This window comes from Bufo bufo, chromosome 3, assembly GCF_905171765.1.
Source record: "Bufo bufo chromosome 3, aBufBuf1.1, whole genome shotgun sequence".
NCBI lineage: Eukaryota > Metazoa > Chordata > Amphibia > Anura > Bufonidae > Bufo > Bufo bufo.
This window is the reverse complement of record NC_053391.1, coordinates 369,044,529-369,057,305: the sequence shown is the minus strand read 5'-3', so window position 1 is coordinate 369,057,305 and position 12,777 is coordinate 369,044,529. Positions and strand designations below refer to the sequence as shown.

The 12,777-nt window shown below is 45.4% G+C and overlaps 1 protein-coding gene across 1 annotated transcript in view; it reads right to left on the bottom strand.

The window, feature by feature from the left end:
• KIAA1522 (KIAA1522 ortholog) overlaps positions 1-12,777 on the bottom strand; it is a 65,711-nt gene that overhangs the window by 4,196 nt on the left and 48,738 nt on the right. The window contains exon 6 of the mRNA XM_040424586.1: positions 5,609-8,395. Coding sequence (XP_040280520.1) covers positions 5,609-8,395 — 2,787 coding nt within the window. The remainder of the gene's footprint in view (positions 1-5,608; positions 8,396-12,777) is intronic.

Here is a 12,777-nt window from a genome sequence, read left to right as displayed (position 1 = left end):
CTCTAGGTGTAATGGCAACACCCCCATTGCTCCTAAAGGCTCATTTGCATATATTAAGACATAACTTTTCTCAGCAATACGGAGACATATGATTATGGGACCAACACAGAAGCCTTCAGCTGCCAAGTGCACATGTAACAGCCGGTTTCATAGGTACAAATCTGCTGACAGATGCCCTTTAACCACCTCAGCCCCCATAGCTTAAACACCCTTAATGACCAGGCCACTTTTTACACTTCTGACCTACACTACTTTCACCGTTTATTGATCGGTCATGCAACTTACCACCCAAATGAATTTTACCTCCTTTTCTTCTCACTAATAGAGCTTTCATTTGGTGGTATTTCATTGCTGCTGACATTTTTACTTTTTTTTGTTATTAATCGAAATTTAGCGATTTTTTTGCAAAAAAATCACATTTTTCACTTTCAGTTGTAAAATTTTGCAAAAAAAAACGACATCCATATATAAATTTTTCTCTAAATTTATTGTTCTACATGTCTTTGATAAAAAAAATGCAATAAGTGTATATTTATTGGTTTGCGCAAAAGTTATAGCGTTTACAAACTGGTACAAAAATGTGAATTTCCGCTTTTTGAAGCAGCTCTGACTTTCTGAGCACCTGTCATGTTTCCTGAGGTTCTACAATGGCCAGACAGTACAAACACCCCACAAATGACCCCATTTCGGAAAGTAGACACCCTAAGGTATTCGCTGATGGGCATAGTGAGTTCATAGAACTTTTTATTTTTTGTGACAAGTTAGCGGAAAATGATGATTTTTTTTTTTTTCTTACAAAGTCTCATATTCCACTAACTTGTGACAAAAAATAAAAACTTCCATGAACTCACTATGCCCATCACGAAATACCTTGGGGTGTCTTCTTTCCAAAATGGGGTCACTTGTGGGGTAGTTATACTGCCCTGGCATTCTAGGGGCCCTAATGTGTGGTAAGTAGTTTAAAATCAAAATGTGTAAAAAATGACCTGTGAAATCCTAAAGGTGCTCTTTAGAATGTGGGCCCCTTTGCCCACCTAGGCTGCAAAAAAGTGTCACACATGTGGTATCGCCGTACTCAGGAGAAGTTGGGCAATGTGTTTTGGGGTGTCTTTTTACATATACTCATGCTGGGTGAGAGAAATATCTCGGCAAAAGATGGCAAAACTTTTCCCATTTTTTATACAAAGTTGGCATTTGACCAAGATATTTATCTCACCCAGCATGGGTATATGTAAAATGACACCCCTAAACACATTGCCCAACTTCTCCTGAGTACGGCGATACCAGATGTGTGACACTTTTTTGCAGCCTAGATGCGCAAAGGGGCCCACATTCCTCTTATGAGGGCATTTTTAGACATTTGGATCCCAGACTTCTTCTCATGCTTTAGGGCCCCTAAAATGCCAGGGCAGTATAAATACCCCACATGTGACCCCATTTTGGAAAGAAGACACCCCAAGGTATTCAATGAGGGGCATGGCGAGTTCATAGAAAAAAAAATATATTTGGCACAAGTTAGCGGAAATAGATTTTTTATTTTTATTTTTTAAGTTTTTTCTCACAAAGTCTCCCTTTCCGCTAACTTGGGACAAATATTTCAATCTTTCATGGACTCAATATGCCCCTCACAGAATACCTTGGGGTGTCTTCTTTCCGAAATGGGGTCACATGTGGGGTATTTATACTGCCCTGGCATTCTAGGGGCCCTAAAGCGTGAGAAGAAGTCTGGAATATAAATGTCAAAAAATTTTTACGCATTTGGATTCCGTGAGGGGTATGGTGAGTTCATGTGAGATTTTATTTTTTGACACAAGTTAGTGGAATATGAGACTTTGTAAGAAAAAAAATAATAATTTCCGCTAACTTGGGCCAAAAAAATGTCTGAATGGAGCCTTACAGGGGGGTGATCAATGACAGGGGGGTGATCAGGGAGTCTATATGGGGTGATCACCCCCCTGTCATTGATCACCCCCCTGTAAGGCTCCATTCAGATGTCTGTATGTGTTTTGCGGATCCAATCCATGTATCAGTGGATCCGTAAAAAACATACGGACGTCTGAATGGAGCCTCACAGGGGGGTGATCAATGACAGGGGGGTGATCAGGGAGTCTATATGGGGTGATCAGGGGTTAATAAGTGACAGGGGGGGGGGGGGGGGGAGTGTAGTGGTGTTTGGTGCTACTTATTACTGAGCTGCCTGTGTCCTCTGGTGGTCGATCCAAACAAAAGGGACCACCAGAGGACCAGGTAGCAGGTATATTAGACGCTGTTATCAAAACAGCGTCTAATATACCTGTTAGGGGTTAAAAAAATCGCATCTCTAGCCTGCCAGCGAACGATCGCCGCTGGCAGGCTGGAGATCCACTCGCTTACCTTCCGATCCTGTGAACGCGCGCGCCTGTGTGCGCGCGCGTTCACAGGAAATCTCGCGTCTCGCGAGATGACGCATATATGCGTGACTGTGCACAGGGCTGCCGCCTCCGGAACGCGATCCTGCGTTAGGCGGTCCGGAGGCGGTTAAAGGAGTATTCCTGAAATCAAAATTGACAAAATCAAGGAAATGGCATAAGATACAGCTAAAGCCAGTCATTTATTATAGTAGACATGTGGGACATGTGCTGCAACAAGGTAAACTGAAACCAGCAGGGGTCACCGGGGAAGTTCTTTTGCTATTTTATAAAAAAAATTCCAATCCTTTGAATAATTTATTTTTAAAAGGATTGTCCAGGTTCTAGATATTGATGACATATCCCTATTCAAGTGAAGGGGTGCTGAGCTGTTGTAACCTGGCATGGCCACTACACAGTGTATAGCTTTCTGCTTCCAGCTCCGTCCACTATGTTATTACCAGCAGCTGCTGATCGCTGTCGGACCCCCATCGATTTAATACTGACAACCAATCCTTAGGATAAACCTTTGGTACAACAATTTCGGACAACCCCTTTAACATACCATGTTTAGCATTTTAAAACCATATTAATAGGTTTACTGTTTCTTTAAAATACCCACTTTTCTCACTGTAAATCCTTTTTATATTTACAATTCATAAGAATCTACTATTATTTCACATTGTGATTGGCTATTTTATGCCTAGCACCTTTCATTTCTACACATTAGTTTAAATTATGTTCGGCTTTGTTCAGACTCATGCACAACAGCCAAGGCATGGAACCTATATGGCAACGTACGAAGGCCATACGGTGTGGAACTACACACTCTCCTCCTGTATGTAGTGCAATATGTACTGAGCTTTTCTCCCCCACAAAAGTTCTGTACATATTAGGGCTGAAACGATTACTTGATTAAATCTAGTAATTCGACACACAAAAAATCCTCGATGCGATTCGTTTGTGTCATGTGCCCACGGAGTGGGAGTGAAGTGCTTGCTATTACTTACCGCTCAGTGGTCACCGGCCGGCCCGTACCGCGCTGCACTGGATCCTGACACATCGCCAGGTCATAGTGCACGTAAGTACGCACTATGACCCGACGCTGTGTGACATCAGGATCCAGTGCAGCGCGCGGAGAAGGAGCTGTGGAGCAGTGACCCTACAGGAAAGGTAAGTATTTTATTTCACTGGCGCTGGGGACATGGCACTGAATGGAGGACAGCCGGCAATGGATGGTATAGAGGGGCAGATGGGAGTGGGGGACATGGAGTGGCTGACTGATGGCAGTGGGGGACATGGAGCAGCTGATCTGATGGCACTGGGGGACATGGAAGGGCTGATCTGATGGCACTGGGGAAGTGGGGGGAGGGGCTGATCTGATGGCACTGGGGGACATGGAGGGGCTGATCGGATGCCACTGGGGGACATGGAGGGGCTGATCGGATGGCACTGGGGAAGTGGGGGGAGGGGCTGATCTGATGCCACTGGGGGACATGGAGGGGCTGATCTGATGCCACTTGGGGACATGGAGGGGCTGATCTGATGCCACTGGGGGACATGGCAATGGATGGCATGGGGGGGGAACGGAGTTGATGGCACTGGCAGATAGTGGAGCTGATGGCACTGGGGGAACTGATGCACTTGGGCTGATCACACAGGTGGGAACGAAGGGTGTTGGGGACTGATGGCAGGGGGTCTGATGAGTTTTTATAAAGGAAAACAGTCTTCATTTATTCATAAAAAATAAATCGATAGAATACTCTATTACTGAAATAATCGTTTACTGCAGCCCTAGTTCATATGATATACAATGGAGCATGATGCTTCTTTTTTTCACTGCAGGTTCATACAGACTCGAATGGAAGGCCTACTATGGCTCTGTGCAAAATGGAGCCATAATTTAGTCATGTGCTTGTGGAAGAAAACCGCATTCAACATAGGGGTGGGCGATATGGCCTAAAATTTATATTGCGATATAATTTTAAGCATGTGCGATATGCGATATATATTGCGATATATTGTTTTCTATATTGGGGGGGTGTTTAAACTTTTTTTTTTAACTTTTGATTTAATAACTATTAGCCTCCTTAAGGGCTAGAACCCTTGTCATATTCACCCTAATAGAGCTCTATTAGGGTGAATAGGACTTTACACTCTCCCTGTGCCCCCCCCCCCAGCCTCTCATGTGCCCCCCCAGCCTCTGATCTGCCCCCCCAGCCTCTGATCTGCTCCCCCAGCCTCTGATCTGCTCCCCCAGCCTCTGATCTGCTCCCCCAGCCTCTGATCTGCTCCCCCCAGCCTCTGATCTGCTCCCCCCAGCCTCTGATCTGCTCCCCCCAGCCTCTGATCTGCTCCCCCTAGCCTCTGATCTGCTCCGCTCCCCCCAGCCTCTGATCTGCCCCCTCAGCCTCTGATCTGCCCCCTCAGCCTCTGATCCGCCCCCTATGGTAACTCAAACCCTCCCCCCCCTCCCCAGTATTAATCATTGGTGGCAGTGGCCACAGGGTCCCCCTCCTCCCCCCCCCCCCCCCATCATTTGTGGCAGTGGGCAGTTCCGATCGGAGTCCCAGCAGTGTAATGCTGGGGCTCCGATCGGTTACCATGGCAGCCAGGACGCTACTGAAGTCCTGGCTGCGATGGTATGTTAGTGAGCAGCATTTTACTCACGTGCGCCGTGGCCGCCGTTCGCTCCTTCTTCTCATAGGTCTGTGCGGCGCATTGCTAATGCTATAAGCATTAGCAATCCACCGCACAGACAGAAGAAGGAGCGGCCACGGCGCACGTGAGTAAAATGCTGCTCACTAACATACCATCGCAGCCAGGACTTCAGTAGCGTGACTCCTGGCTGCCATGGTAACCGATCGGAGCCCCAGCATTACACTGCTGGGACTCCGATCGGAACTGCCCACTGCCACCAATGATGGGGGGGAGGAGGGGGACCCTGTGGGATATGGCCGGCACATTCATTGGTGGTGCAGTGGCCACAGTCCCTCCCCTCCTCCTCCTACTCTGTCCTCATTGGTGTTCAGGCGCAGCCGCGCACAGTGGGGAGGGAGGGACTCCCTCCTTCTCCCTCCACTGTGCCGGCCGGCTCAGGAGAAAATGCGCGATCATATCGCGGTCTGGCGATATGGCGAAAATCCATATCGTGGCCCAAATTTATATCGCCTATACCGCCCACCCCTAATTCAACATTTACAAAAAGTTATTTAAATTACCTTGTTCTGTCTGGCTTTTTTGTTGTTGGTCATGGCCTGCCGGCGTCCCAGATGCAATAGCTGCTGAAGTGGAAGGAGCTAATCCTGGGTCTCTGGGTGAGAACACACTGCCATTTGTGCTGCCTGTAGAGTGTGAAGGAGTTGTGGGAGTCCGAGGTATCCCAACTGAAGGTTTCCGTGCCACAGGAGGAGGAATCTTGCTAGGCTTCCTCTGTAATGGAGGTTTTTCGTCTGGACTCCGAGGACCCCCTTGTGCTTTGAGCTCTGCCACTATTTCTTTCTTCAGTGACGATTCTGCATCTTGTGATGTAGGAGGGTCAAATACAAACTTCTTTGAACTTCGAGCAAATACAAAGCTAGCAGCAGAGGCTGATGATTTGTGGGTAGAAGGAGATTCTGGTGGTTTCAGTGGAGATACAGGAGGTGCTGTTGGACTTTCTATTGGGGAAGAATCAGACCCATGCGAGGATCTTTGTGATAAGGATTTGCGAACAGGTTTTTGAGGTGCAGGATGCCCAGATGGTGGAGAGAATGGACTTTGAGGAACCCTGGCTTGTATTGATCGCAAGCGAACCATCTGCAGCAAGGATGGGGTTACTATAGGCAAATTTGCATCTTCTTTTTGTGCCACTACAATGCCCTGACTGGTCGCTGATTCTTTCTTCACTGAACCTGGTGCAGTGACTGACTTCCATGTATTTGACTTGGGAAGTGGTGAGATTACTGCTTTTGAATGAACTGAGCTGGTAACAGCGACAGATGATGGCACATTGGAAACAGTTGATTCTACAGTAGTTGATGACACAGTGGTTACAGAGGATTTAGTGGTATTTTTAAGCTCCTTAGTGGTTAGTGATAGTGGCACAATAACATCAGGTGTTTCTTTGGGCTCACTGCTTTTAGTTGAGGTTGTGTTAAAATGTGGCTTATACGTTATACTGGCTTCTCCATTAGTAAGTGAAATATCTGAAGAAACAGGCACTGCCGTAGGTTCTGTAGAAGGAGGCACAGTAGAGTCTGTGCTCTCAGTGACTAATGGAGGCACAGGATCGGTATTATTCTTTGTTACAAGGGCATGCTCAGCTGTACCTAACGGCTTTGCTGAATTTAAAGGCACTGATTCAGGTTGAAGAGTGGCAACAACATTTAAAGATTCTTCATTTTTTGATGTTGACATGGGCATTTCAGCTTTCGGCAAAGTTGATTTGTCATTGTTGGGGATGCTAACCAGTTCTGCGCTTGCAAGTTCAACTACCGGTTCAACAGAAGGTGGTGGGGGCAAAAACAGCTCCTCATCAGGTGGAGGAAAATCTGCCATGGACAAGTCCTGAACATCAGAAGTGTATGGAGGAGGGGGAGGCCACAAGGATTCTTTCTGCGCAGTGTCTTCTTTTACTGATGGTGGAGTACCAGCATCCGACTCAGATTTTCTGGTAGGAGGAGGTGTGGGATGATGAGCTGGTGGTGGTGATGGTGGAGGAGTTACTGCTACTTTAAAGGCTACAGAACTTGGTGGTGGGCAAAAGGGTGCAGGCACACTTGGATGTGGAGGAATCTGATCCACCCGGTCACCCACAGTAGAACCAGCTCTTAGGGGACTGACAGGAACAGAAAAATTGTTCTCAACTGAAGATGGAGAGCTCATAGACAAGTTTGTGGCTGACTTAAGACTAGATCTCTCAGGTTTTGGTGGTGTTTTCCTACATAAACCTGGAGACTCCAGAAGAGATTTTACAGGCATTGTTGGTGTCCCACTTTGGCTGGAGTAGCCACTGGATGGAGACATGGTTCTTTCTGAACGACTGGGAGAATTTTCCTTTGGTCCAGCCAAAGATGGTAAAAAAACATCATTATCTGATGAAACTTTTTCTGTTCTTAACACCCAAGGGTCTTTGCCATGGTTGGTCTTCGCTGAGGGTTTTTTGTCAGGCCTGGGAGGAAGACCCAATTCTTTATGCTGCTGCAAGGAATAGGTACGGGTAGGAGGTGGAGGAGCCTTTTTGCTTTTTCGCAATGAAACACTACGCACAGAAGAGCGGCCACTGCATAAACTTGCAGCATCTGAACCATCTTGGGTTTCAGTGCTGGGGGCAGGAGATGTCCTGCCAGTGCTTAATCCAGATTTCTCATTTGCTTCTACAGTATTATCACCACCTCTGGAGGAAATAGTGGAAGAATCTGATACTATTGTCTCTGTTGACTGTGACCGGCTCCAGTTATCACTAGAGCAAGACATACCCCTTCCCCTATGCAATGAGCCACGAACTGAGGCTGGGCTAGCTGAGGCAAGACTGCATCTGCTTAATGTTCGAACACTGGACCGGCTCAAGGCAACCACATCGACAAGAGGAGGAAGAACTGCATTTGGTATGATCTTGGACATGTAGGTACCTTGGGGAGATATGGACATAACAGGGCCTATGGAGTCACTCTGAGGTGAGTGTGTCGTCATTCCAGGGACTGCCAGAGACTTTGGGCGCAGGACCATAGGTGATAGCTTAGATGCAGATTTCCAACCTATGCAGCTGTCATCGTGATATACCTTGTCAATGTGTCGTTGTAAAGTCGTTTCTGTCTGCTCAAGAACAGCTAAGGAGACGTGAGCCCCATCATGAGCCACCGAAGCAGGTTTTCCATCTACTGTAGGAATAACAACAAATTCTGCTTCCTGTCTTTGAACCCCATTTTCTACTGGAATTTCAGCAGACTTTTTTTCAACTAACTGACCATCTTCTCTGCGAAAAAACATGTCATGGATGCCACGATGTGTAGAAGAGGGATGAAGCCCTTAAAGAAAGACAAAAATTCAAGAAATTAGGTCCTTTTTTTGTCGAGACAACCAGAAATGAATTGTATGCCAAGAGCATGTTGTAAGCCGGTGTGCACATTGCATCGGAGCCATTCGCTGGTGGTATCTTTTTGCTTTTATTGGGTAATTGAAGCTCTAAGGATATATGCCAGAAGCTTTCTCCAGTGTATAAAGCAAAGATAAGGCTTAAAAAGCAATATGCACAGAGCAGAAGGTGAGTAAAGGTGCATTTACTCGGCCCGAGAATCGGGCAGATTATCGGGAACAACAGTTTTTCCCGACAATCTGGCCATGTAAATGTGCCGCCGATCACCCGAAGAACGAGCAAAGCGCTTGTTCATCGGGTGATCCTGTCGTTCATGCAGGCACCACTGATCATGGCTTCTGGGCAGCAGAACGTGTCGTCTAAACAGCAATCTGCTGCTCAGAAACCATGATTCTGTATGAGGACGAGGAATCACAATAAGCGATCCCTTGTCCTCCTACTTTAAAGGATATCGCTGCATGCAAATACAGCAGTCTCCTTCACTGAACAAGCAGCTGACTGTTGGGAAGGAAAGCTTCCTTCCCAACAATCGGCCGCTCAGTCGGCCCGTGTAAACCCAGCTTTAACATGCAGATAACTTTGTATTCTATTATCAACAAAAGGTAATATACTAATCAAAATGCATCAGAATTCTGGCCCACATGCCGTGCGGCACATTTATCAAGGATTTCATATACTTTGTGTGGTTTGCCTGGCAAAGGGGCATGGTTTAGCAGAAGGGACATGGTTTTAATGCAAAAAATGTGGGCACTTCTTTCCAGCAACACAATACAATTTCATAAGACTAGAAGCAATGGATAATCAAACAAGCTCCTTTAAACACCTAACAGATTCCGTTGATGCTGGGTTAACGGACTTTTACAACTTACCAAGGGGTATTCCGAACCATTAGAATAGGTATCAAATGCTCCATGGTGAAAAACTATTGTAATATACTTGATATTTAAATTCTAAGACACTGGTACCAGGGAACTAGCTGTGTCTCTCACATATCTATGCAGAAAATGCCACTGCATTGCAATAAAAAAATGTGATGTGGACTCTGGTACTGTGTCACAGGAATGGTATGTTGTTTAAAAGGTACATTTATTACAATATTTTGTACTATTTTAATTAATGTTCCGTTTAAGGGGTAAGAAAAGATTATTCTGGGAACTGACAATAATAGTCTGAAGAAAAGCATTAAAAAAAATGGCCTTTGGTCAAGAATCATAATTGGCCCACTTTAGCTTCTCCACAGCACTAGAGATATATATATAATTTTTTTTTTTATTTTTACTATGGAACTCTATGATGACAAATGGCACTTTAAAAGTAACGAACAACTTTTTTAGAGAAAAAACAGCTGTTCCATTATTGTTTTTTTTTTTTCACATACTAGTATTACATTTATTTGGCTTTTGAAGGGTTTCTGTCATGAGAAATAACGTTATGTAGCGATGTGCTAATGTCAGCAGTACATAACAGTGCTTTATAACTCCCTGCCGCCGTTCTCTTAAAATAAAGACTTTTATAATATGCTAATGAGCCTCTAGTTGCTATTAGGGCGTTGCTTCAGCACCTAGAGGCTCGGTCTACGCACCCTTTGGCACGTCCAGGTACAGTTGATTGACATCCGAGTTCTCCTCCGCCGTCCCGTTTAGTATTCGGCGCAGGCAGTGAAGGATGCGCTCCTGCTGCCGGCTTCCACACTGCACCTGCGCCTAAGGAAGAAAGCCGGCAGCAGGACCGCGTCCTTCACTGCCTGCGCCGAATACTAAACGGGACGGCGCATGATTTACGGGACACTGAGGAGAACTCGGATGTCAATCAAGTGAACCTGGGCGTGCTAAAGGGTGCATAGACCGAGCCTCTAGGTGCTGAAGCAATGCCCTAATAGCATCTAGAGGCTCATTAGCATATTTTAAAAGTCTTTATTTTAAGAGAACAGTGGCAGGCAGGGTGTTATAAAGCACTGTTATGTACTGCTGACATTAGTAAATCGCTAATGTCAGTCAGCTACATAACGATTTTTCTCATGACAGAAACACTTTTTTTTTAAAGGGAACCTGTCACCGGGATTTTGGGTATAGAGCTAAGGACATGGGTTGCTAGATGGCCACTAGCACATCCGCAATACCCAGTCCCCATAGCTCTGTGTGCTTTTATTGTAGGGGAAAAAACTATTTGATACATATGCAAATTAGGCCTCATGCACACGACCGTTGTGTGCATCCGTGGCCGTTGTTCCGTTTTCCGTGATTTTCTGCGGACCCATTGACTTTCAATGGGTCAGTTGAAAACTCGGAAAATGCACCGTTGTTCATCCGCGGTCGTGAGCCGTGTTTCCTGTCCGTCAAAAAAATATGACCTGTCCTATTTTTTTGACGGACAACGGTTCACGGACCCATTCAAGTCAAAGGGTCCGTGAAAAAACACGGATGCACACAAGATTGTCATCCGCGTCCGTGATCGTAGGCTACTTTCACACAGACGGATCGCAGATCCGTCTGCATAAAAGCTTTTTCAGGGAATATACTACGAACTGTGTACACGACTGCCCACTGCTGCCTGGCAGCACCCGATCTCTTACAGGGGGCTGTGATCCGCACAATTAACCCCTCAGGTGCCGCACAATTAACCCCTCAGGTGCGGCACCTCAGGGGTTAATTGTGCGGATCACAGCCCCCTGTAAGAGATCGGGTGCTGCCAGGCAGCAGGGGGCAGTCGTGTACACAGTTCGTAGTATATTCTAACTTGAAGCGTCCCTATCACTATGGGAATGCCTCTGTGTTAGAATATACTGTCGGATATAACATAGAGGCGTTCCCATGGTGATGGGGACGCTTCAAGTTAAAATATACCATCGGATTGGAGAAAACTCAGATCCGATGGTATAATAGGGACTCCTGACTTTACATTGAAAGTCAATGGGGGACGGATCCGTTTGCAATTGCAGCATATTGTGTCAACGTCAAACGGATCCTTCCCCATTGACTTGCATTGTAAGTCAGGACGGATCCGTTTGGCTCCGCACGGTCAGGCGGACACCAAAACGACTTTTTCCTTCATGTCCGTGGATCCTCCAAAAATCAAGGAAGACCCACGGAAGAAAAAACGGACACGGATCACGGACCTACGGACCCAGTTTTTGCGGACCGCCAAAAAAAACGGTCGTGTGCATGAGGCCTTAACCTGAGATGAGTCAGAGCTTGAAAATATGACTCTTCTCTGGTCACACAAGTAAGATATGACTCTTATATTAATTTGCATATGTATCAAATCGGTTTTCTTACACAATAAAAGCACAGAGAGCTATGAGGACTGGATATTGCGGATGTGCTAGTAGCCATCTAGCAACCCATGTCCTCAGCTCTATACCCAAAATCCTGGTGACAGGTTCCCTTTAAGCTATGTTAGAATAAGCCCTATGGGGGAATTTTACACACACTGCACTCTGGGCTTTTGCAAATTTTTGGGTTTACCGCTTTCGGCATTTTTACACCACTTGGGTGGGAATGTGAGCATGGCTAGTTATGTTAATTAGTGTCACTGCAGAATTATCACTGGGTCTTTTTTAAGAAGTTGCAATTGACCCAAAGTAAACAAATGCAAAACGGATTTCAATTACCCTCATCATGAGAAACATAACTATTTTCATTTGTTGGTTTTACCATAAATGTCGCTTTGTAATGTTGTGTAATTTTTATAGGAACCATCTTGAGGACATAGGACTTATTGATTAACTTTTGTTTGTGGTGGATGAACACAAAACTGCAATTCATTTTTTTTTTCTTTCTTAGATTTCACCTCGTAGAATAAATAAGATGTTCATTTTATAGTACAGGCTATTACAGTTGCAGCAATACCAATTACTGTATGAATAATTAAAAAAAATTCACATAAGGCCTAATGCACAAGACAGTAGTTTTGGTCCGAGTCTAATCAACATTTTTTGCGGACCGCACATGGACCCATTAATTTCTATGGGACTGCACAGGGATGTAATTCTTATGGAGTCTGCATTTCTACAGATGGGAGTGAGAAAACTGTGGAATGCACACTGCCAGTATCCGTATTTTGCTGATCTGTGGTTAGTGGACTGCAAAATGGATAAGATTCCAAGCATGGCATCTGGTCGTGTGAAAGAGCCCTTTGGTTTTTTTTCCTATACCCTTTTTAAAGGGGTTGCTGAGATAATGAAAAACAAAACAGAACTTGTGTTAAAATAATAATGGATCCCCATTAAACCCCCCTTCCACATCCAGTGTCGGCACTCCAGTCTTCACCTCCGTTCTGTGTTTACATGGCTAAAGCGGTGATGAAGCCATATAC